This window comes from Panthera pardus, unplaced genomic scaffold (genome assembly GCF_024362965.1).
Source record: "Panthera pardus isolate Hobbes unplaced genomic scaffold, ASM2436296v1 HiC_scaffold_11, whole genome shotgun sequence".
Classification (NCBI taxonomy): Eukaryota; Metazoa; Chordata; class Mammalia; order Carnivora; family Felidae; genus Panthera; species Panthera pardus.
The window spans coordinates 89696364-89719300 of NW_026526666.1; the positions used below are offsets into that span (position 1 = coordinate 89696364).

A 22937-nucleotide genomic window follows, 5' to 3' on the forward strand; every position below is an offset into this window, starting at 1 on the left:
CCAGCCCTCTTCTCGTCCTAATTTAGCCTATTTTCTAGGCCAGCCCAGATTTCTAGGCCACGGGGGATACAGACTAAGATCCAGAAGGCCTGCCTCCATCCGTTTACATACCAGACCCTAAGCATCAGCACAGTGGACAGAATCAAGCCCTGTCAATGACGGGGTGGCTGGGAGGCAACTGTGGGGCCCTACTGACACAGTGATATGGAAGTTGGTGCAATCCATGAATTGCAGCACGAGCTTGCTGCTCAAAATGTGGTCCGTGGACTGGCATCGGCATCACCTGGGAGCTGGTTAGAGAAGCAGGATCCTGGGTCCTGCTCCGACTCACTGACTCAGAACTTGCAGCTTGATTTGCCCACCCCCCCCCCCCCCCAGGCTGTTCCTATACACATTTAAAGTGGGTTGGAGACACACTGGTTTGGGGCGGTGGTTCTTAACCTTGACCAGAGGGTAGAATCACCAAGCCACGCCCCTGGGCATCTGTAGAGTGGGACCCAAACACCAGTGGTTTTTCAAAGCTCTCCCGGTAATCCCAATGTGCAGCCATATCGAGTGTCAGGAAGCTAATATATTTTCTCTTTTTGGGCCAACGAAAATCAACAGACAGGGGCACCTGGGTGTCTCATTTAAGCATCTGATTCTTGATTTTGGCTCAGGTCACGATCTCACAGTTCATGGGATTGAACCCCGAGTCAGGCTCAGCGCTAACACCTTGGGGCCTACTTAGGATTCTCTCATTCTCTCTCTCTCTCTCTCTCCCCCTCCCCCCACTCTCTCTCTCTCAAAAATAAATAAACTTAAAAAAATAAAATCAATGGACAGTAACTTTCTAGAATGTTCACTGAGAAAGATCTGATCTCTGACGCAGAGGTTGTGGCACAAAGCTAGGTTATAACAAGAAACGGGCCTTTACAGAGCCCTTACTCAGTGCGAGGTCCGGGGCGACCTGCTTACCATCGCGCTGCAATTTAACCCTCATGGTAACCAAGATACTATTATCCCCATTTTGTAGACGAAGAAACAAAGAGGGCATGCCTTACCCAAGGCTACACAGGCAGTGACAGAACTGGTTATCTGCATATTTAACAACTAGGTTGACCCCTGGAAGTCTTCAAACTGTGTTCCTTGGAGCCTGAGGTTCCTCAGAGGCAGCTGAAGAGCTGGTGTGGGGGATGGACAGGTCTGGGAGGCCTGTGGGTCATCTCTCTTGCACACTGGGCTTGCCAGACACTCCTTTTGGAGACAGCGTTCCTCTTCCGGCCTGGAGCATCTTGGATCACGTGGTGCTGTCCAGGCTCTCTGACAGATGTGCCCCCCTCCCTGTTGCTGAGGGACCCCAGGAACTAATCCCAATGGCGGAAGGCACGTGGAGGGATTAGTGCCGGGGTGATCGGCACCACATCTGCCAGCCCCTGGGGAGCCTGGGTGAAGCCTGCACCTCAGAGCCCAGCCAGCCATCCCCGTCCCCTGGAACACGGGGACTCCTGGAGGGCACTGGCCAGCCGTGGCCGGGCCTGAATTGCCCTGTCCTACCTGAGCCTTCCAGAAGAGGGTGAGTTAGGGCTAAGAGTCTGGGGGTCTGAGTGGGTTGTTTCTGAGGCTGGACGGGGAGGCAGTGGTGGGGACAATGACTGAGTGTCCTAATTTTCCTGGAACTGAGAGATCTGGGACTTTCAGTGCTAAAATCACGATAGACCCGGACAGACCTGGACAACTGGTCAAGCCCACAGGTTTTCTGAGTTCAGTTCCCTCTGCCTTCGAAGCAGAGCTTCACGAAGGGGAGGGTTTGCTTTGCCCCCTCCCACCCTCAGCCCCCATCCTTGTCTTCCAGCCTTTCTGTCCCCTCCTCTCTTTTCCAGCCTTCAGGACCTCTCTTTGCCTTCACTCCTCTGACTTGATTTCCCACTCACAGGGTCTCCCGGACTGTAGGCCTGAATCCTCAAGGAGCTGGAACCTTCCACACCTTGGAGAGAATGATGACCCAGGTGAGGCATAGCCCATGGAAACTTGCTTCAAATATTGGCCTAAATCACCCAAATCACCTTCATCACCTTCATCATCATCATTGCTAACATTTCTAGAATTTTCACTGTAGGCCGGGAACAGTTTTGAGTGTTTTACCTGTAATAACCCACTGAATTCTCAAAACAAACCAGAAATTACTCCTCTCCTTCTTCACATCCCCAGGTCTCTGACTGGAGTGCCCCCCAATTCATCCCTACTGCCTGTGCAGTGAAGCTTTCCCCCACCTCCCACCCAGAGGCTGAGTTCACGGGTACCTCAGAGACCCAAGAGCTGTATGCACATGCTCTGTTCACATCTCTCTCCCAGAGAAATTACTACACTAGTGACCAGCTAGTGAACAGTGTTCTAGGGGCTTTGCATGCATTATCTCATTGACCCTCACCTAAATTCTATGAGGTGTAGGAACGATGGTCCTTCCCATTACGCAGACAAGAAAATGGAGACTCAAAGAGGTGAAGTCGTTCGTCCAAAGCCAGTAAGGGCAGAACCAGAATCAAGTCTTGCTTCACCTGGTTCCAGAGCCCTGGTGTGTGGCCAGTCTGCTGTCCTGCCGGCTCCATGGGGGACAGATGTTGGCCACAGGCTCTGTGCCCTCAGGACATAGCACTGTGCCGAACACACAGATGACCTTTGGAAATTGTATTCTGGATTAAGAAATGGATGAGGAGGGTTGTACCAGAGTGGGCGGTGAGGAGAAAGGAGGGGAATGTCTTGGGGCCGTAGGCCACCTGGGGAAGGAGGTGGGGAACTGTGGTTACGGGTGGGGCTTGGGGGAGCCAGGCTCTTCCTGAACCCCCACCCCCTACCCCTGCCTCATTTTCCAGCTGGGAAGGGAGAGGGGAGAGATGCCTGGTGCCTCCTACTGTAAAGTCAAAATGTGAGCAGCTGGTGAGCGGCTTAGAGGTTAAATACTGACCCCACCTTTGGGGCTGTCGGAATAAATCCTGAGATTGGAGACAGGCATGGGATGAGGCTGGGCTTCAGAGAACTAGAGACTGGGGGTGCGGTTCACATGTGAGTCACATGTGAGGGGGGGTGCGGTGGTGCAGAGCACAGAGCTAGAATCCCAGCTCTGTCATGTGCTGTCCACGACTTCAGTAAGTCATTTTAAGGTCTCTGAGTTTCATTCTTCGCTTGAAAAGGAGATGCCCATATTCTGGCCATGCTATAGGTGCCTGTTGAGGGAGGTTAGGCTGCCCTCCCTTAGTGCCACTGGCCCTGCCCCAGTGGCCCTTTGCTTGTGCTCAAAAGGGAGCACCTTCCAACTTCCCTCCCACATAAACAATACCAGAGAGCCCCCGCTCCGCTCGAGGCTGAAGCACGGTCTTGTGTCTGATGTTACTCCTGACACCAGTGGAGACATCCTAATGTTCTTGGGCTCCTTAATGGCTTCATTTTTTAAAAATGGAGGTATAGTTTGCATGCATTAAAAGTCACTCTTTTTGGTGTACAATTCTGAGTTTTGACAAATGCACACAGTCCAGACCGACCACGATCAAGATACACAATGGTTCCATTGCCTACCACTGTCCCTTCTGTTCCTTTGTCATCTCCCCCATTCCTACCCCCAGGCAGCCACTGAATGGTCTTCTGTCCCTACAGTTTTGCCTTTTCCAGAATGTTACAAAAATGCAGTTGCACAGACTGTGGCTTTTTGAGTCTGGCTTGTTTCATTTACATAATGCATTTGAGATTCATTTGCGTTACTCCCTGTATCGGTAGTTCTTTCCTTTACGCCTGCTGATCAGTATCCAATTGTACAGATATATCACAGTTTGTCCACTCACCAGTTGAGGGACATTTGGGTTATTTCCAATCTCTGGAAATTATGAATAAAGAGTGGCTTTAGTGGGAACCCCGAATTCTAGAGCTGGAAATCAAGTGAGATTTCCAGGTGTAAAGGTAAACTCAACAAATAGTCAGTCCATCCTGCTAACAGCTGAAGACACAGAGGTCCAGAGAGGGGAAGAGACCCAGCCATAGTTATAACTGACTCAGGAAGTGGGGCTGAGATTTGAACCCAAGGCTTTCAACTTGCAGGACAATGTAAAGTTCAAAACATATTTCTGAAACATCTGCCAGGGCCAGGCAGAGTAACAAGTGTTACAGGCATAAAGGTCAAGAAGGAATGATCCTGGTGCTGGAGACACCTGCCGCGGAGTAGGGAACCAGACAAAGAAGCTAGCAGTAACCAGTGTAGGTTACTGTTACAATGCAAGAAGGGGTGTGCATGCAGCAGAGAGGAGAGGCCCTCAGTTCTGTCTGGGGGAGAATCAGAAGGCTCTGCAAATGCCCATGTATTTTCAGGGAAGAACACAAGTTTGTCAGGTGGAAAAGGATAGAAAGGGTCTCACAGACCCTCGCAGAGGGAACCTCCCTCACAGAGGGAATGGCAGGTGCAAAGCAACGGAGAGTGGGATGTGGGGTGTGGGAGCCTAAAGATGCAAGGGGGAGAGGGGAGGCGGAGGAGAGGCAGGAAATGGCCGCATGGGATCTGCTGGGGTCTGATTATAGCAAGCCTCTCTGGCCAGACTGTTTACTGCAGGACAGTGCCTGTGCTCCGTGTATAAGTTCTCTTCATCACGGAAGAGCATGTAGGATTGAACAGAGAGAGAAGGAATCGAAACTCAGTGAGACCCTAGCGGAACACAGCCTACAGAGCAGGTGTTGGTATGGACAGGCACTTAGTATGTTTCAGAGCCAGCGGCATACAAGTTAGTGGCACAGGGCTGGAATTAACTAATTAAATTTTTATTTATTTATTTTGAGAGAGAGAGCGTGAGTGGGGTGGGGCAGAGAGAGTCACAGGCACACTCCGCACAGGGCTCGAACCCACGAGCCGTGAGATCATGACCTGAGCCAAAATCAAGAGTTGGACGATTAACCAACTGAGCCACCCAGGCGCCCCAGGACTGGAGTATTTAATAATCTGTGCTGAGATGACTGATTATCTGTATGGAAAAAAATAAAATGAGATTTTCCTTCTTTACACCATAACCAAAATAGTTTTGTGTGTGACAGTAGGGAAATCTACATTTACCTCTGTATAACGTATTTCCTGTGCGTGCATGCACGCGCGCACACACACACACGCACACACGCACACTCACAGCAAACAAAAAAGACAATATGGATGAATTTGATCGGCAGCAACCAAAACGCAAACCCAAATCCCTCTATTCAACAATAGCTAATAGAGCTTACGACGTGTAAAAACAATGTACTTTAAAAATATTAGCCTACTAAAGCCTTACTAATTTATGAGGCAAGCACTATTATCACTTCCATTTTACAGGTGCAGAAACTGAGGCACCGAGAGGTTGAGTGACTTTCTTGAGGTCACACAGCCAGGAAATGGTCGAACTGAGATTCAGAATTAGGCAATCTGGCCACAGATTCACCACTACATGATTTTGCCTCCAACAAGTTATCATAAACATAATGGGAACAGACAAAACACAAGCGAGAGTATCTGGAACTTATACTGAACTCTAATAAACAAGGAAAGTTGAACAGGAAAAAATAGGCCATGGATAAGAACAGTCCGTTCACAGAAAAGCAAACCCAAATATATACAGTAAACGCAGGAAAATGCATTCAAGCTTATTAGTAATCAAGAAAATGCAAGTTAAAAGTAGCAATGAGGGGCGCCTGTCTGACTCTTGGTTTTGGCTCAGGTCATGATCTCACGGTCATGGGATCAAGCCCGGCGTTGGGCTCTGTGCTGACAATGCAGAGCCTGCTTGGGATTCTCTCTTTCCCGCTCTCTCTGTCCCTCCCCTGCTTGTGTTCTCTCTCTCTCAAAATAAATAAACTTAAAAAAAAGTAGCAATTAGAGTCACAGGTGGCTGGAGTGTTAACTGGAACGACTTTGGAGAGCAATGGGATAGTATCTACGAACCTGAAAAAGGCCACCCCTTACCACCCAGAAATTTCACTCCCAGGCACAGTGCTCTCACCTCAAATGCATAAAACAGTCATGTTTTTAAGGCAGCCTGGCCCCAGACTCCATGTTCTAACTAGTATACTCTGAAGTATATTCACACAGCAGGATACTCTACAGAAGTTAAACCAAATAATACAGAATACATGTACCATATGTGGGGGGGGGGGAAGCAAGTTTCAGGAGGATAATACAGTAGGTTATAGTTTACATAAGTTTAAAAATGTGCAAAGTGATACTACGTGCTGTTTACGAAGGCACGAACACACAGTAAATGAATGAAAACAGGCATGGTAATGATGAACACCAAGATCATAATGGGTGCTACTTCTGGGAAGAAGGGGAGGAGGCTGGAATCTGCAGGTGGTACAAAAAGGGCTTCACCTCCACCCAGAATGTTTGTCCATTCATTCATTCATTCATTCATTCATCATCAACTATTTATCAGGGTCTGCTATGTTTCAGGGACTGTTCTAGGCACTGGGAATACCACGGTGAGTAAAACAAATCACGAATCCCTGTTTTTTCTTTCTTTCTTTTCTTTCTTTCTTTCTTTTTTCTTTCTTTCTTTCTCTCTCTCTTTCTTTTTCTTTCTTTCTTCCCTCCCTCCCTCTCTCCCTCCCTCCCTCCTTCCTTCCTTCCTTTTATTTTATTTTATTTTATTTTTAAAAAAAAAATTTTTTTAACGTTTATTTATTTTTGAGACAGGGAGAGACAGCATGAACGGGGGAGGGTCAGAGAGAGAGGGAGACACAGAATCAGAAACAGACTCCAGGCTCTGAGCTGTCAGCACAGAGCCTGATGTGGGGCTCGAACTCACGGACCGCGAGATCATGACCTGAGCCGAAGTCGGACGCTTAACCGACTGAGCCACCCAGGCGCCCCTCCTTCCTTTCATTTTAATGTTTATTTATTTATTTTGAGAGGCAGAGAGAGCACAAGCACAGGCAGGGCAGGGGCAGAGAAAGAGGGGGGAGAGTGAACGAACTCCTGTTTTCTAATGGGATGGGATGAACAGACCATAAACCAAACAAGGAGCTGACGCGGTACTTTTTAAAATGTAGAGATATGAGGAAAACAGGGTAAAACGTTAAGATCTAACAAGCTTGAGTGGTGAGTGCCCTTGGAGAACTCACACTCCATCAGGAGCACCAGCTAATAGTAGTTGAACAGCTGTTGCATTAGAGAGCTGGACTCCCACCACAATGGAGGCTTGTCCAAAGTGCCTTGGAGGGGGTCTGGGTGAGGAGAGTTGGGGAAGGCTTCCTGGAGGAGGCGGCATTTCAGCCGGCCTTAGCTATTTCACTAAGTACACAAGAGAGACACGGCATGCCCAGCAGAGGAAGCAGGCCATGCAAAAGCCCAGAGGTGCAGAGATACACGTGGCACAGCTGTTGAAGGGCTCACACTGGGAAGGACCTTGGTTTTACAGGTGTGACATCTGCCCCAAGCTGTGGGCTCTTGTGGTGTCTGGGTGAACCTAAGGCATGGTAGGGGTCCCTCTTCTGCCTCCCTCTGGCTGACCCCCTTGGGGGCCGTGCTCTGTGTCCTTCCCCTCCCAGGTGGGCTGGCAGCCCAGCCTGCCGAAACTGAAAAAGAAGTGGCTCTTCCCAGCTTCCTGCAGCTTCTTCTTCCTGCTCTCTGTGGTTATGACTGGCTGCTTCCTGTGGCAATATCACCTCCCCAAGCTGGACACCAGTGAGTGCACAAGCATCCTTGACTTCCTTCCTATCCCTGTGGGGCCTGGGAGCCTGGAGCTGATGCACCTGATTTGAGGGGGTAGGGGCAAGACCACAAGATTTGGACTCAGAAGCTCTGGCCTTCATTCTGACTCCAACCCTCACTAGCTGTGTATCTTTGGACCAGTCAAGGGACCTTTCTGTGTCATGTTGCCCTTGGGTATACAATGAGGATCCTAATGCCACTGGAGTTTCCTTAAACCACCCAGTCTGGCTGTAAAGCTCAGGGACTCCCAATAGGTAAAACAGAGTTTCTCTTGCCTGGTCTTCAGCCCCCATGGTAGGATCTCCAGGCCCTACCCCCACCCCTTTAAAGATCTCCCCCCAGCTATATCTAAGACCCTGGGAGGAACAACGAGGTATCCGTGGACAGAAGCTGCCATTTGTTGGAGCCTCTCCATCCTGGGCAGGTCAAAGCTTGGCTAGTGAGCCACCGCTGCTGACAATGGCCACCAGGCCCTTTGTTGCTATAGCAACCCCTGAAACCTCCAACCTGGACCATCCAGAATCCCAGTTCTCTGCTAACGCTGGGGAGAATGTCTCTCTCCGTTCCTCTTGTGTTACGGATGCCCAAGGCTCGATGAGGTGGCCTGGGCTCCCAAATTCCCACAGAGACATTCTGCAGAAATGGCTCCTTTTATTTTCTTGCTGGCTTTTTCCTCTCCCACCCCACCCTGTTCTTTCTAGGGTATATTCTTTTATCAGGTGCTTCTCAGTCCCTCAAGCAAACAGTCCTCAAGTAGGCAGGTCAGCCTGTCCTAAAGGACCATGCTTCTCCAACGGTCAAAGTACCAATCCAAAGTAGATCAGTTATTACTATAAATATGTACAAACGAAATTAAATGAAAAAAAAAATACTATAGAACAGAAGCTCAAGTTTTAAGATTCCACACAAAATTACCACATTAAACTGCTATAGAAGTTTCTAAATGTGTGTGCTCAAATTTTGTACTTAATTTCTCACAAATGGGAAACAAACAGTTCGTGGACCTGCTTGGGTCCATCACCGGGTTGATCACTGTCCACAGTGATCGAAGTCCTCTCCCTTGCATGGGTACCATCTGAGAGGTTGTTAGAAATGAGGATGCCCTGCCTCCATCCCGTATCTACTGAATCAAATATGCATTCAAATATTTCCAGATGACTTTTTGGGCACGTGCATATTTTTTTTAGGTTTTATTCATTTTTGGGAGAGAACTTTTGAGAGCGGGGGAGGGGCAGAGAGAGAGGGGGACAGAGGATCTGAAGCGGGCTCCTCACTGAGAGCAGGGCTCGAACCCACTAACTGTGAGATCATGACCCAAGCCGAAGTCAGACGCTAGAACGGCTGAGCCACCTACGCGCCCCCGTGCACGTGCATATTAATGCAGGGCTGTAGGCACCAGCCCTACCTGAGTCCCAGGCTGAGCAAAGCTTAGGTTTGGGCCAAGACCTCCCTACTCCAATGATTAAACCTATGTCATGGATTTGTTGAGAGACCTTCCTTAAGGTGCACAATCGATTTGTCCTGACAAAGTCACAAGGCCAGCCGGATTCAAGAGGTGGGAGGAGCTGGAAGGATTTGCGGCCATAGTGAGCCTCCCACAGAGAAGCTCCTCTCAGTTCTGGGTAGGATTTGAGGAGCGTGCAGCTCCTCTGGGCGCTTTCACCCTCACTACCCTACACTGCTCTCTGAGGATGAGGGGAGTTCTGGGGCCCGTGCGATGATCTCTCAGCCTGAATCCTGTCCTGCCAGGGCCCACACCTTCTCCCCAGAGGTTCCAAGGAAGCCATACAGCTGGACCAAAGCAGAATGGGACTTAGACCTGATATTCCAGACACACGGCTCTGGTGACAGAGGCACTGGCCTTATGATTTAGGCCTGAAGCCTAAGCGGGGCCCAAGTCCACCTCTCTACTCAAATATATAATCTGTACTAGAGAAACAGAGGCAGACAGACAGACAGACACGGTTGAGCCTGCCCCAAGGAGCTGGAACTTTTCTAACTCCTCTGACTACATGGAGGGAGAAAGCTGGTCATACAAGAGAAAAGGGCTGCCAACCAGGAGCCTTGGCCTAATTGGTATTTTGAAGGCCAATCATCAGGTGGTGGGTGTGGGACTGTCCCTTCTCCTCTCAGGCATATGCCCCCATGGTGGGCGCTGTGCCCTGCTATCTGTCTCCTGGTGAGGCTGTTGCCAGCTGGGAGGGCCAGCTCCAAGGCATGGTTCTGGCCTTTGCTGCCACCTTCCCACCTCTTCTAGGATGATCCCTAGACTCCTACCCTGAGCTCTGTCCCCCACTCACCATGTGATGCTCCCTATAGGTTCCTTGGGACCAGAGGTGGCCTCTGCCCCTGTGAGGATGTGTCCCCGACACCCTGAGCCTGTGCCGCTGGCCCACCCCCTCCCTGTGTTGAAGGAGGCCCTGGAAAAGGTCAGTGATGACCCAAGAGGGAACTGGGCGTGTGTGCTAGGCCTGGGGGATGAAGGGGAGGGCACGTTCTGTGCACTGGCAGGGTCATTTACTCATGCATTCAACATATAATCCTTGAGCACCTACTTTGGGCTAAGCACCAGGGACATGGCAGGAAGAAGATACTGTCCTGCTCTCAAGAAGCTACTAGTCTGGATGTGATGACATAGTCAAGACAAGTAACATTTATAATACAGGGGTAAGAGTGAGGATTGGGGACATTTAGGGAACTGCGGGGGCACAAAGAAATTGGCTTTGGGGTCAGGCAAGGCTTCTGGAGGGAATGGTGTCTACTTTTTTTTTTAATGTTTTTTTTTTTTTTATTTTATATTTGAGAGAGAGAAAGAGAGACAGAGACAGAGAGTAAGCAGGGGAGGGGAAGAGAGATAGAGAGAAACGGAAGCAGGCTCCAGGCTCTGAGTTGCAGGCTGTCAGCACAGAGCCCAACACGGGACTTGAACTCATGAGCAGTGAGATCATGACCTGAGCCGAAGTCGGATGCTTAGTGGACTGAGCCACTCAGATGCCCTGGGAATGATGTCTAAACGGAGATGTGAACAAGTAGGAAGTACCCAGGTGATATGCATTTATACAGTAAGGGAGACTGAGGGAGGGAAGCATGTGCTCCAGATAGAGGGACCAGCATGTGCACAGGTCCAGAGGCAGCAGAATGAGTGCAAGGCACACACAGAGAACCACCAGGGAATTCAGGTTGCTGGGACTGCAGGTGGGGGAGGGAGAAAGGTGGGACGGGGGGAGGAGGACACAGCCCGTATCACAGAGGCCACTGCAATGTAATTAAGCACACACACCTTATAACACAGTTCTTACCACTGCATGATGGCCTGACGCTAGAGGGGGTTGTTGGCCAGCTCACTCACCTTAGGAGATACACAGACAAATGAAACACGACTGGAAGTGTACAAGCAGCAGCACAGCGGAGGGGTGTGAAACTGTCATCCAAGGAACAGTTGAAAGGAAGGCAGGTGACGTGTCCATGTAAGAGAAGGCCTGGGCAGAGACAGCATCACTGTCTGCAAGTACCTGAAAAGCTTTAGTGAAGGAGAGGGAGCAGAACGGTGCTATGCGGCTCCAGGGTCATAGCAATTAAAACAAGAAATAGCAACAGTAACCGTAGCTGGCTTCTAGTGGGCATCTAGTATGCGGTAGCTTCTTTATACAAATGCCTCATGAATCCCTATCTGGAGAGGAGGAAACTGAGGCAAACAGAAGCAAAGTCAGTGCCCGGGTGGAAACCACACATGAACAGAACTCAATTCTGGACCTGCTAAATCACTCGGCAAGGAGGTCTGGCAGTTAATTAGGACCTAGGGCTAGAGTTAGCCTGGGGTCCTAATCCTGACTCCACTAACCATTAGCCACTTGGGCAAGTCACTTCATATCTCATAGACTCAATCTTCTCATCTGTAACATAGGGAGAAATTTAGCACTGGCTTGTTGTGGATTAAATGAGACAATGCATGGGGTACCTGGGTGGCTCAGTCAGCTAAGTGTCTGACTTCAGATCAGGTCATGATCTCACAGCTTGTGAGTTCGAGCCCTGTGTAGGGCTCTGTGCTGACAGCTCAGAGCCTGGAGCCTGCTTGGGATTCTGTGTCTCCCTCTCTCTCTCTGCCCCTCCCCCACTCACACTCTGTCTCTCTGTCTCTCTCTCAAAAAAAAAAAAAAACCATTAAAAAAATTTTTTTAAGATGAGACAATGCACGAAAATCGCTTTATATTGTGCCTGGCACATTCCAAATGTCCAATAACTTTGGATGTTACCATTGTCACTGTATTTCATTATTGAAAACAATGTCCTTTCAATAAATGTTCAAAGAGGGTCTAGGGGCCTCTATAGTGAATCCTCCAACATTAGGGGGTCAGACCAGGCCTTCATGAGGTTTTCTAGAGCAGCAGACAAGGGTTCAACGACATCAGTAGTTTAACCCCTCTCTCCTTTTACATTTTCCCAAAGAAATTTTCTTTGAACAGAAATCTTACGAGGAAGCCCTACATAAAAACAAATTTAGAGGAGCTGCTCTGGTTGTAACTGGGTGGGGGGTCCAATCCCAGGGGGTCTGAGAACCTGAGGTCTGAGGCTCCAGCCACGGGGGGGTGGGGGGGGGGGGGGGGGGGGGTGGGGGTGGGGGGTGGGGTGGGGGGGTGAGAATGGAGGGGGTCCCGGCAGGGGGCGCTGTGTGCAGGGTGTGGTGTGGGAATGCGCAGGGCAAGCAGGACCAGAGGAGTGTTTGTCTGCGCCTGCATTCCTGCTCTTCTCCTCCAAGGTGGACAGGATCCTGCGTCAGGCACTGTCTGCCCCGGGCCTGGCTGCCATGTCTGCAGTTGTCATCCACAATGACACCGTGCTCTGGACCGGGAACTTTGGGAGGAAGAATGGATCAGACCCGGCCTCTGGGCCCCCCAATGAATACACTATGTACCGGTCAGCTGGGTGACCTCTGGGGTCCTGTGGAGGGGGGCATGGGATGGGAGGACAAGGGAGACCTAGGAGGTAGGGGGACTCAAGAGAATCATGACTGGGGGTCCAAGCTGCCAGGACCCTTTATTAAGTCCTGACAATTTTATAGATGAGGAGACTGAGGGCCAGAGAGGACCAGAGAGTGCCCAACATCACACCACAGGGGTAACAAGTCAGGAAGGAATCTCTTCTGGAGAGCCCTTAGCCCAGAACCTCCCTAACTAGAAAACGCTCCCTGTGTCCCACCTCCCACACCCTACTATGTGCCACGAAGGAACTGTAACCAGTTCTTGGGCCCTTGCCCCGGGTCGCTGTTAGTTGGCGGCAGTGGTCCAGACGGAAGAAACTTGGGACCCCCTGCGGCACACCCAGAGTCTCCCCTCCTAGGTGCTGCCTGCAGGATCCTCCAAGCTGACGATGCAAAGGGAACACATTCACTCCCAGAGACACTGTGAGGATTACAGAGGTTCCATTCACACTGCACCTGCCACGTGCCAGGCCTGGGCCCACAATTGCATTTGCTATCACTTACTCAACACTTGCTACCTACCTTCCAGGTATGTTGCCAAGCGCTTCACATGCCCAATCTCGCTCAATCTTTTCTACAACCTGTGAAATGGACAATGAAACAGAAACGGAGAGAGGTCTAGTACTTGCCCAAGACCACTTGGCTAGTAAGAGGCAGAGGTACATGATCCCAACCTATGTCTATCCCAGAATGGGAAGGGCTTGGGTTAAGGCCTGGCACGGGGTAGGCACTCAAGAGTGTCCACCTGCCACTGTGCTATGTTCTCGAACATCCCAAAGGCAGTTCTACAGAGACTGCTGAATTTCCGTCTGAGACACTGAAGAGGGTGGACTCAGTGCTTTCCTAGAGCATTAGAAAGGTGGGACCTGGGGTGCAGGACGGAGGTTGTAAGGCCAACTGTATATCCTCTGCACCCTTGTGTGCTTAACACTTCCCAGAATCTCCAGCATCTCTAAGATCTTTCCAGTCCTCATGCTGTATCGGCTGTGGGAGGAGGGCACTGTAGCCTCTCTAGATGACCCTCTGGAGCGGTATGCCAGCACCTTCACCATTAACAACCCGCTGGGCATGGCATCAGCCCCTGAACAACAGAGCTTGACGGATGAGCTGGAGAAGGTGGGCCCAGCCCCAAGGCCTTCGTCCGTCACCCTCCGAAGGATGGCCAGCCAGCTCTCAGGTGAGCAGCCCTGAAGTTCTGCAGCTCAGCCCAAACCATTTCAGGGGCGGCAACTGAGCAGCAGGTTCTCATGCAGCCAGGCCGGCCACACCTCCCTCTCACCCGCCCTGGATGGTGGACCAGGGGTAGAAAGATCTGGTGAGGTAAAAGCGGAAGTGAAATCTGGGAGTTTAGATCAAGGGGACAAATCAAGATCAGTTGGCAAGTTGAAAGTCAAGATCTGCTTATTAGATCAAGAACAGGTCAATATTTGTACACAGATCTACAATGAAGACCTAATTTCCCTCAATATATAAAGATTACGTACAAATCAATACAAAGACTAACAACCCAACAGGAAAATGGGTGAAGAATAGGAACAGAATAGACAATTCACAGGAAAGGAAATACAAATGGCCCTTAAGACTATGAAAACATATTAAAAGATGTTCAACCTCATTCATAACAACATAAACGCAAATTAAAACCACGGAGAGACATTTTTCCCCTTGGCAAAGGCCAAAATGGTGGGTGCACTGGGTTGGTGAGGTTATGGTGAACTAGACCCTCTGATGCATCAGTGGTGGGAATTTACATTGGTGCAACCTGGATGGGGGACAATGATAATATCTACCACAATTAAAAATGCATAGATCCTTTGGCTCAGCAATTACCCTTCTAGGAGATTCTCTTACAGATGTATTCACACATGTGTGGTGTGAGGTCTGCATGCATTCACTGCAGCGCTGTTTGTAACGGCAAAAGACGGAAACACCTACGTATCTATAAGCAGGGGAGCGGCTAAACAAACTGTAACACGGCTATATCATCAAATCAGATGTAGCGTTAGAAAAAAGGGGAATAATGTTGTTTATGTACTGAGATGGAATAAGATACAGTGTTAAGTGGGGGAAAAAGCTCAAACAGCGTATATTATATGCTACCCTTTGAATAAATAAAATAATATACACACAAAGTGCACATATGTGTATGAATGAATACGTATAAGAATGTGTAATGTACATATTACTCTATAATACGTTTATATAAACTAAATGGACATACATGTGCCTGCCATCTTTTTAAGTTTACTTATTTATTTCGAGAGAGACAGAGAGGGAGAGAGTGCACAAGCAGGGAGAGGGGCCGAGAGGAGACAGAGGATCCCAAGCAGACTCCACACTGTCAGTGTAGAGCCAGACACGGGGGCTCAAACTCATGAACCTTGAGCCAAAACCAAGAGTCAGACGCTTAACCCACTGAGCCACCCAGGCCATTTCATTTGAAACGATGCCATTTCATTGTTTCAAAAGGCCTGAGGTCTTAGTCAATGGACATGGCTGGTTATCACTCCTGAGCCCAGGTGGTGTACCCGAGGTTCAGCAAGAGGATGGAACCTCCTGAAGCAGCTCAGGCAGGACAGGGTCACTCTTCTTGGGGGAGGGTGGCCTGATGGTTAAGGGCGTGAGCACTGAACTTCCAGCTCTGCCTTCTCCCAGCTGGGTGATCTTGGGCAAGTCATTGAACTTCTCTGAGCCTTATTTTTCTCCCCTGTAAAATGACTGTGGTTTGTCTTATTATTGGGGATTAAATGAGATAATGAGTGTAAAAACACTTAGCAGAGCTCCTGGCACACAGCAGGTACTTGTCAATGTAGCTTTGGTTATTTTAGCCAGGGTTAGACCTAGGTGCAGTGGGGCCTGATGAGGATGTAATTATGGGGGCCCTCTTTAAGAATGCATTATTAAAAATTCCAAGTTAGATATAGGCCTTGGAAGGGGCCATGCAGGTAAGGAGCCTTCAGGCTTACTTAGGCTCTTCCTGCATCCTGTTCAATCCACCTGGGTTATAACTCTGACTCCAGGGCTCCCTCTAGGGGTGTATTGTGGACTCTTCTTCATCCATACCCAGGGAACAAAGCCCAGGGTGCTTGGTTAGTTTTAAAATATCCTACATGTCTTCTACAGTCCCAAGGGGCCAGCTGAGGCAACAGCTGCCTGAATAACTCTGTTCTAGGCTCTCAGTGTCTTTTATGATCGACTCTCACTGTAATCTACAGCTGTCTCCCGTTCCTGGAGCTTTTCATCCATTCTCTGAGTTAAGCCTTCTAACACTTCCTAGGGAAACCACAGCAGGTGTTGCAGCCCATTTAAAGAGGAACAAGTAGAGGCTCAGAGAGGTAAGGTACATGGTTTGTGGCCACACAGCAAGAAGTTCCAGAGTCAGAACTTACACCCGGGGCCTGGGACTCCATCTCCCAGTTGCTCAGGCCAAAAGCCTTTGAGTCACCCCTGATACCTCCAACCCCCATACCTTCCACATCCCCTCAAGTAGCAAATTCCGTTGGCTCCACACTCAAAGTAGATCCAGGACCCAACCCGTCCTCACCACTTCCACAGCTGGCTCCCGAGTCCCAGCCACCACGAAAAAAATGCGGATTTTTCAAGTCTCCTTATAGGCTTCCTTGCTTCTGCCCCCCCCCCCCCCCCCCCGCCAAGTCTGTTTTCAAACAGCAACCAGAGCAACCCTGATGAAATATACGTCAGATTTCATCACTTCTCTGCTCACGACCCCAGCCATGGTCACATCCGACTCAGAGAAAAGGCCAAGTCCTTCCAGTACCCTATAGCACCCCATGACACCTGGTGCCTGCACCCCCAGTACTTCTCACCTCCAAAGTCTTCCCCTTCTCACTCCTCTTCAGCCACACTGGCTGTTCCACACTGGTCCTCAAACAAGCTAAGTCACTCCCGCCTCAGGGCCTCCACACTTGGCTGTTCCACACCTTCCCTCTGCATGACATTCTTCCCTCGCACTGCTGCTTGGCTCTCCCCCTCTCCTCCTCCAGCTCTCACCTGCTCAAGGGTCACCTTCTCTGTGAGGCCTTCCTCTGATCACCTTGTATCAAATAACAATCCCTCCTTTCTTACCCCATAGCACCAGTATTTATTTATCATCTGTCCCCTCCACTAGAATGGAAACTCCATGTGGTCAAGGACTTTATTTTGTTCACTGATGAATGCCCAGGACCCAGAACAGACCTTGGAACAAAACGTGGTGCTTGAAAACTATTGCCGGGTGGAGGGATGGAAAGAATCCCAGTCCTGTAATCCTTCCCATACATGTCACATCCAATAAACAAAAAATTCCAAGTGGTCAGAGAAGCCAGTTTGGCAAAACCTGTTTGGGTACTGACCTCAAGAATTTTATGGAATCAAACTTCTGTGGGTTGATGATAACAATTCTTTTTTTGAGCAGTTACTATGGCCAGGCCCCAAGCTGAGCATTTTATCTCACCTGAGCCCTATGATATAGGAAATTAAGTGATTTCCCTTGTGTTCCGGGAAGATAGGGAAGGGAAGACTGGGGAAGATAGGAAGATAGGAAGACTGGGGCTCAGAGAGGCTAAGTGACTTGCCCAACCAAACACCGGGAGGGTTAGAGTCCATGCTAGACTTTTTTTTTTTTTGAAGTGATTCTGCGGTCATTATCTCTCAATCCACGGAAGGTGGGGGAGGGAGTGCATCCGGGGGCCACTATCCCACCTTCAGCCGGCCCAGCAGTTCTGATCACTGCTCTTCCCCAGGGCTGCCCAGAAGGCTCCGCTCTACTTCCCTGCTGTGGAGGGGCAGCACCCAGGAGGCCCTGAGCCTGCTCAAGGATGATGTGCTGGTGGCAGACCCAGGAACCAGGTGAGGAGTGTGTCTGAGGCCCCACTGACATTAGGAACCTCCAGAGGTGACACACCCCTCCTAGGAGAGAGCCTGAGTCATCTCACCCCAGACATCTGGAGCCAAGGGAGATGCAGGGATCCCTGAATGCATCCCCTAGTCCACAGCTGGGAAGACAGGCCCAGACAGGCTGGCACCGCAAGGCAGGGGGAAGCTGGGCCCAAGTTCAGTTCTGTGTGAACCTCGTAGTCTGTGGATTCACCAACTCAACTTTTATCGAGCACCTACTCAACCGAGATACAACACCTACCTACTGAGATACAGCAGGGAGCCAATTACAAGCAGCCTTTCCTCATGTAGTGTGCATTCTTGTGAGTGAACAGTGAACTTATTTTTTTTTTAAGTTTCATTTATTTATTTTGAGAGAGAGAGCGAGAGCACACATCCAGGGGGAAGGCAGAGAGAGAGGGAGAGAAAGAACCCCAAGCAGGATCTGTGCTGCTTGAGCCCATGAGCTGTGAGATCATGACCGGAGCTGAAATCAAGAGTCTCATGCCTAACTGACTGAGCCAGGGAGGTGCCCCAGGACTCTAGTTTTCCACTTGATAAAATCAATTATACTAAAGTAAAAAGGACCAAAAAGATTTGTTTTACCAGTTTCCCAGATGTGTTGCTGTGTCCAACTCTTCCCCAAGTTGCCGTGTGACTCTGGGCAGTTCTGCCCCTCTCTGGTCCTTAGTCTCCCCAGATGTAGGATAATGCCTTGTAGTCAATCATCTCTGGGGTGTCTGCTGGGTCTGACCACCTGGGATGCAATGAAGCAGGTTCCTTCTCAACCGCGCCCACTCCAACGAACCTCTGGTGGCATCTCGGTCTGAGCAGGTGGGGCCCGGCTCTTCAGGGCCTGGAGATACTCACCCACGGCCGCATCCCAGTTTCCACCCCTCCTCTTCCAGGTGCCATTACAGCACTCTGGCCTTCTCGCTTCTGGCCCATGTCCTCGCAGCGCACACTGCTCAGGGCGACTACCAGCGCTGGATCCTGGAGAACGTGCTGGAACCGCTGGGCATGGAGGACACGGGCTTCGACCTCACGCCCCTAGTGCGCGCCCGCCTGGCGGCTGGCTTCTACGGCAGCGGCCGGCCGGCGCCGCTCTACGACCTGGGCTGGTACCGGCCGTCCGGCCAGATGTACTCCACCCCGGCAGACCTGGCCAAGCTGGCCATGGTGCTCCTGGGCGGCGGGCCCCCGCTCCTGCGGCCCGACGCGGCCAAGGCCCTGCTGGCGCCGCTGCTGGCCTGCTCGGGCGCCTACTTCGCCAACGAGACGGGCACCCCGTGGGAGTTCCACGCGCAGGGGGGCTACCGCGTGGTGCGCAAGGACGGCGACCTGGACGGCTACGCCGCCACCTTCTCCCTGGTGCCGCCGCTGCGCCTGAGCCTCGTGCTGCTGCTGGCGGGGCCGCGGCCACCCGGGCGCGACCTGGTGGCGCAGGCCTACGACGTGCTCCTGCCCGCCATGGAGAGGGCCCTACGCGAGGCCGAGCCCAGCCCCGCCCCGCCGCCCAGCGCGCGCCCCTTCGCCGGCTACTTCACCTTCGCCAATCAGACCTTCTACGAGGTGCGCCCCGGGCCGGAGGGCGAGCTGCGCCTGCGCCAGTTCGGGCCCCGCGTCGAGGCGCTGGTGCCCCCCGCGTTCCGCACGCTGGCGCTGCGTCACCTGCGCGGCCGCGTCTTCCAGCTGCACGTGGCCCGCGAGTTCCCCTGCGAGCTGCCGCTTGGCGACGCCTGGCTCTCTCTCGAGGCGCAGCACGGGCAGCTCGTCAACTTCTACCCCTTGGACCGCCACGGACTGTCCCCTGGCTTCGACGTGCCGGGCCTGAACACCTACCGGGTGCTGCGGCTGCAGCGCAAGCCCGTATTCAAGACCCAGTGACCGCGGGCTCTGTCGGGAGCCTCCCCCTTGCTGGCCTCCGGGCTTTCCGGTCTAGAGTTGGAAAGGCGGAGCTGGGGAGATGCGTTAGAGGAGCGAGTAGTTGGCAAAGTGGGGTAGGGTGTTTGCTGCTCAGAGTGTGGACCGCGGACCACAGCTGTTTTTTGTCCACAGGGTGGGAGAGTTCAGTACGGAAATTTAGAGTAAACATTTAGAAACTTTCATAGCAAGTTGATAGAGCCCCTTTGGGCTTGTATTTTGTCTTCGTACTAAAAATCAACTGAGTTTTAATTTATATAAAATGAAATGCACACGTTATCAGGATACCGTTCCATGATTTTGACATTTATGCCCACCATAATCAAGATAGGGAAAATTTCCATTATCCCTCAAACGTCTTTCCTATTCTTTTGCTGTCAGTCCCCTTCCCTGCACCCAGCCACCGATCTACTTTTATCATCGTGGATTATTTTGCCTGTTCTGGAGTTTCATATACATAGAATCATACAGTGTAGCCTTTTGGGTCGTCCCCCCGCGCCCAGCATGACGTTTTTGAGGTTCACGCATGTCTGTGTGTGTATCAAAAGTTTGTTCCTTTCTATTGCGAAGTGGCATTCCCCTGTATGAGTACACCACATTTGCTTATCCCTTCACCTGTTGATGGACATTTGGGTTGCTTCCAGATTGGGGCTGCTATGAAAAAGCATTCCTGTATAAGTCTTTTTGTGAATACATGTTTTCATTTCTTTTGGTAAATATCTAGGTAAGCCATGAAGTTTTCCAAAGCACTTGTACCATTTTACATTTCCAGCGGCAATATGTGACCCTTCTGTTACTCCACATCTTTGTGAAAACGTAGCATTGTCAGTCTTTCCAACTTTAGGCATGCTCGCGGTTGTGAAGTCCTGTCCCACTGTGGTTTTAATTGCATTGTATGGCTCATATTGTAGAAATTCTTTCTGTGCTCTGGATACAAGTGCTTTGTCAGAGCTGGTATTGCAAATATTTTCCCTCAGTCTTTGGTTTGCCTTTCCAGTTTCTTAATGATGTCTTTTGGTGAAGAGCAGAAGTTTTAAAATGTTGATGGCTTTTATGCCTGTTGGATCTAATACAAAATTTAAGCTAGCGTTTTGCATGTCCGTTTAAAAATTAAACTTTATATTTTGAGGTAATTGTAGATTCACGTACAGTCGAAAGAATTAACCAGTGTGCCATTAACCCAGTTCCCTCCAATGGAAACATCTTGCAAAACTGTAGTACGATATCATAGGCAAGTTGATAGAGTCGTTGACATTGATGGAGTCAAGATAGAGAACATTTTCATCATCACAAGAATCCCTCTTGCCCTTTTCTAGCCATGCCCAGTTGCTTACCAAGACAACCCCCTCCTGAACTCCTAGCAACCACCAATCTGGTTTCCATTTCTGTAATTTTGTCATTTCAAGAATATTATATGTATGGAGTCATACAATATGTAATTTGGGGGGGACTTTTTTTTTTCGCTCAGCATAATTCTCTGGAGATTTTCAAGTGGTTGCAAGTATCAACAGCTTTTTTCTTTTTGTTGTAGAGTAATAGTTGCATGGTGTGGATGCCCCACAGTTTATTTAACCATTCATTTGATGAAGGATGTCTGGCTTGTTTCCAATGTTAGGCTATTACGAATAAAGCTGCTAGGAACGTTTGTTTACAGGTATCTGTGTGAACATAAGTTTTTTATTTCTCTGGGACAAATGCCCAGGAGTGCAACTGATGAGCCATATGGTAGGGTTTTTGTTTGTTTGTTTGTTTTTGTTTCTTTTTAAAGAAACTGATGAACTGTTTTCCAGAGTGGCTGTACCATTTTATAATCCAATCAGCAATGTATCAGTATGTATATGTATGTACACACACACACACACACACACACACATATACAGTTATATATGTATATAGTTTCTCTGCATTTGTGCCAGCATTGGTCACTATTATTATTTTTGTAATTGTAATTTCTTAATCATGAATGACGTTGAATACCTTTCCATGTGCTTTTTTGCCATCTGTATATCCTCTTCGGTGAAACGTCTCTTTATGTCTTTTGCCCATTTCCTGATTGGATTTCTAAGAAATTGTTGAGTTTTGAGAGTTCTTTACATATTGTAGATACTAGTCCCTGGTTTCAAATATGTTCCAGTCTGTAGCTTGTCTTAACGGACTTAACGCTCTCAACAGGTGTGCGGTGTTATCTCATTGTCTGCACACCTTTGGCCCCTGGGTCATTGCCATTGTCTCTTCTCTGTCCCTTTCTGGCTTTACCATACTTCCCTGGCCGAACCCTGGGCTCCCTAATTTGTATCTCTACCCCGGCTACTCCTCTGACTCCAGACTTCTGTGTCCACCTGCCTACTGGGTATGCAGGATGCATCTCTGCCTTATGTCCGAAATGAGACTGTCAGCCTCACCCCAGACCAGTTCCTCCTGTAGTCTGTCCATCTCAATCAGTGGAAACTCTGCTTTTGCTGTTGCCCAGGCTGGACTCCTGGATCCCCGCTTTCTCTCACATTCATCCCATCCGTAGGTCATGCTGGCTCTACTGCACAATGAGTCTGTAATCCAATCCCTCCTCCCCACCTCTGCTCTTCTGGCCATTTTCAGGCCACCGTCCTCTCCCTCCAGGGTTATTATAGTGATTTCCTGTCTCCCCATTTCCATCCTTACCCCCTGTCACGGTTAGTTTTCTGTGTCAGTGTGACGAGGCTAAGATACTCGGTTATTCAAACACTCATCTAGGTGTTCCTGTGTGGGTATTTTGTGGATGTGGTTAACATCCACAATCAGCGAACTTGAAGTAAAGGAGAGTACCATCGATAACCTGGGTGGGCCTCATCTAATCAGTGAAAGGCCATAAAAGTAAAACTGCAGTTCCCAAGCAAGAAGGAATTGGCCTCTGAATGCGGCGGCAGCTCCTGCTGGAGACTTTCCAGCCTTTCAGCCTCCCTACAGACTTTGGGTTTGCCCGCCACATCATGTAAGCCAATTCCTTGAAGTAAATCTCTTAATATATATCCTAGTGGTTCTGTTTCTCTGGAGAACCCTGACTAATATACTCAGACATCAGTCTACAGGACACTCAGAGGGATCCTTTTAAAAGTCACATCACGCACTGGTGTTCTCAGACACTCCTAGGGCTTTCATTGCATTCAAAGAAAAACTAAAGTCTTTATCATGGCCTACAGAGGACCCCGGTTCTTCCCACTGGCCTCTTGTTCTCTCTGCCTCAGCCATTCTGGCCTTCTCGCTGCTCCTTGAACCTGCCAGGTATCCTTGGCCTTTGCTCCTGCTGTCCTGACTGCACGGTTCCTTCTCCAGCGAACCACTCACTGCTCCCTTCCCTCCGATGTTTACTCACCTGTCACCTCTGTGAGCCCTTCCCTGACCACTCATTCTTGCAAATTGATGATTTTTTTTTAACCTATGTCTGTACCTGTGTAACTGCCACCTAGACCGAGGTGTGGAACCCTTCCA

At 49.8% G+C, this 22937-nt stretch overlaps 1 protein-coding gene across 2 annotated transcripts; it reads left to right on the forward strand.

The window, feature by feature from the left end:
- Positions 1–1391: 1391 nt before the first annotated feature.
- Positions 1392–21129, forward strand: LACTBL1 (lactamase beta like 1). 2 transcript variants are annotated; one of them, XM_019461738.2, is made up of 8 exons: positions 1392–1555; positions 1916–1988; positions 7534–7669; positions 10016–10125; positions 12453–12610; positions 13613–13851; positions 17417–17522; positions 18458–21129. In XM_019461738.2, the coding sequence occupies exons 2-8, from the start codon at positions 1977–1979 to the stop codon at positions 19434–19436; spliced, it is 1740 nt and encodes a 579-aa protein (XP_019317283.1). In that variant the 5' UTR covers positions 1392–1555; positions 1916–1976; the 3' UTR covers positions 19437–21129. The 2 variants fall into 2 exon arrangements, with proteins under 2 accessions (XP_019317283.1, XP_019317284.1); XM_019461739.2 differs by lacking the exons at positions 1392–1555; positions 1916–1988; positions 7534–7669; positions 10016–10125; positions 12453–12610 and adding an exon at positions 12634–13203.
- The last annotated feature ends 1808 nt before the right edge of the window (positions 21130–22937 follow it).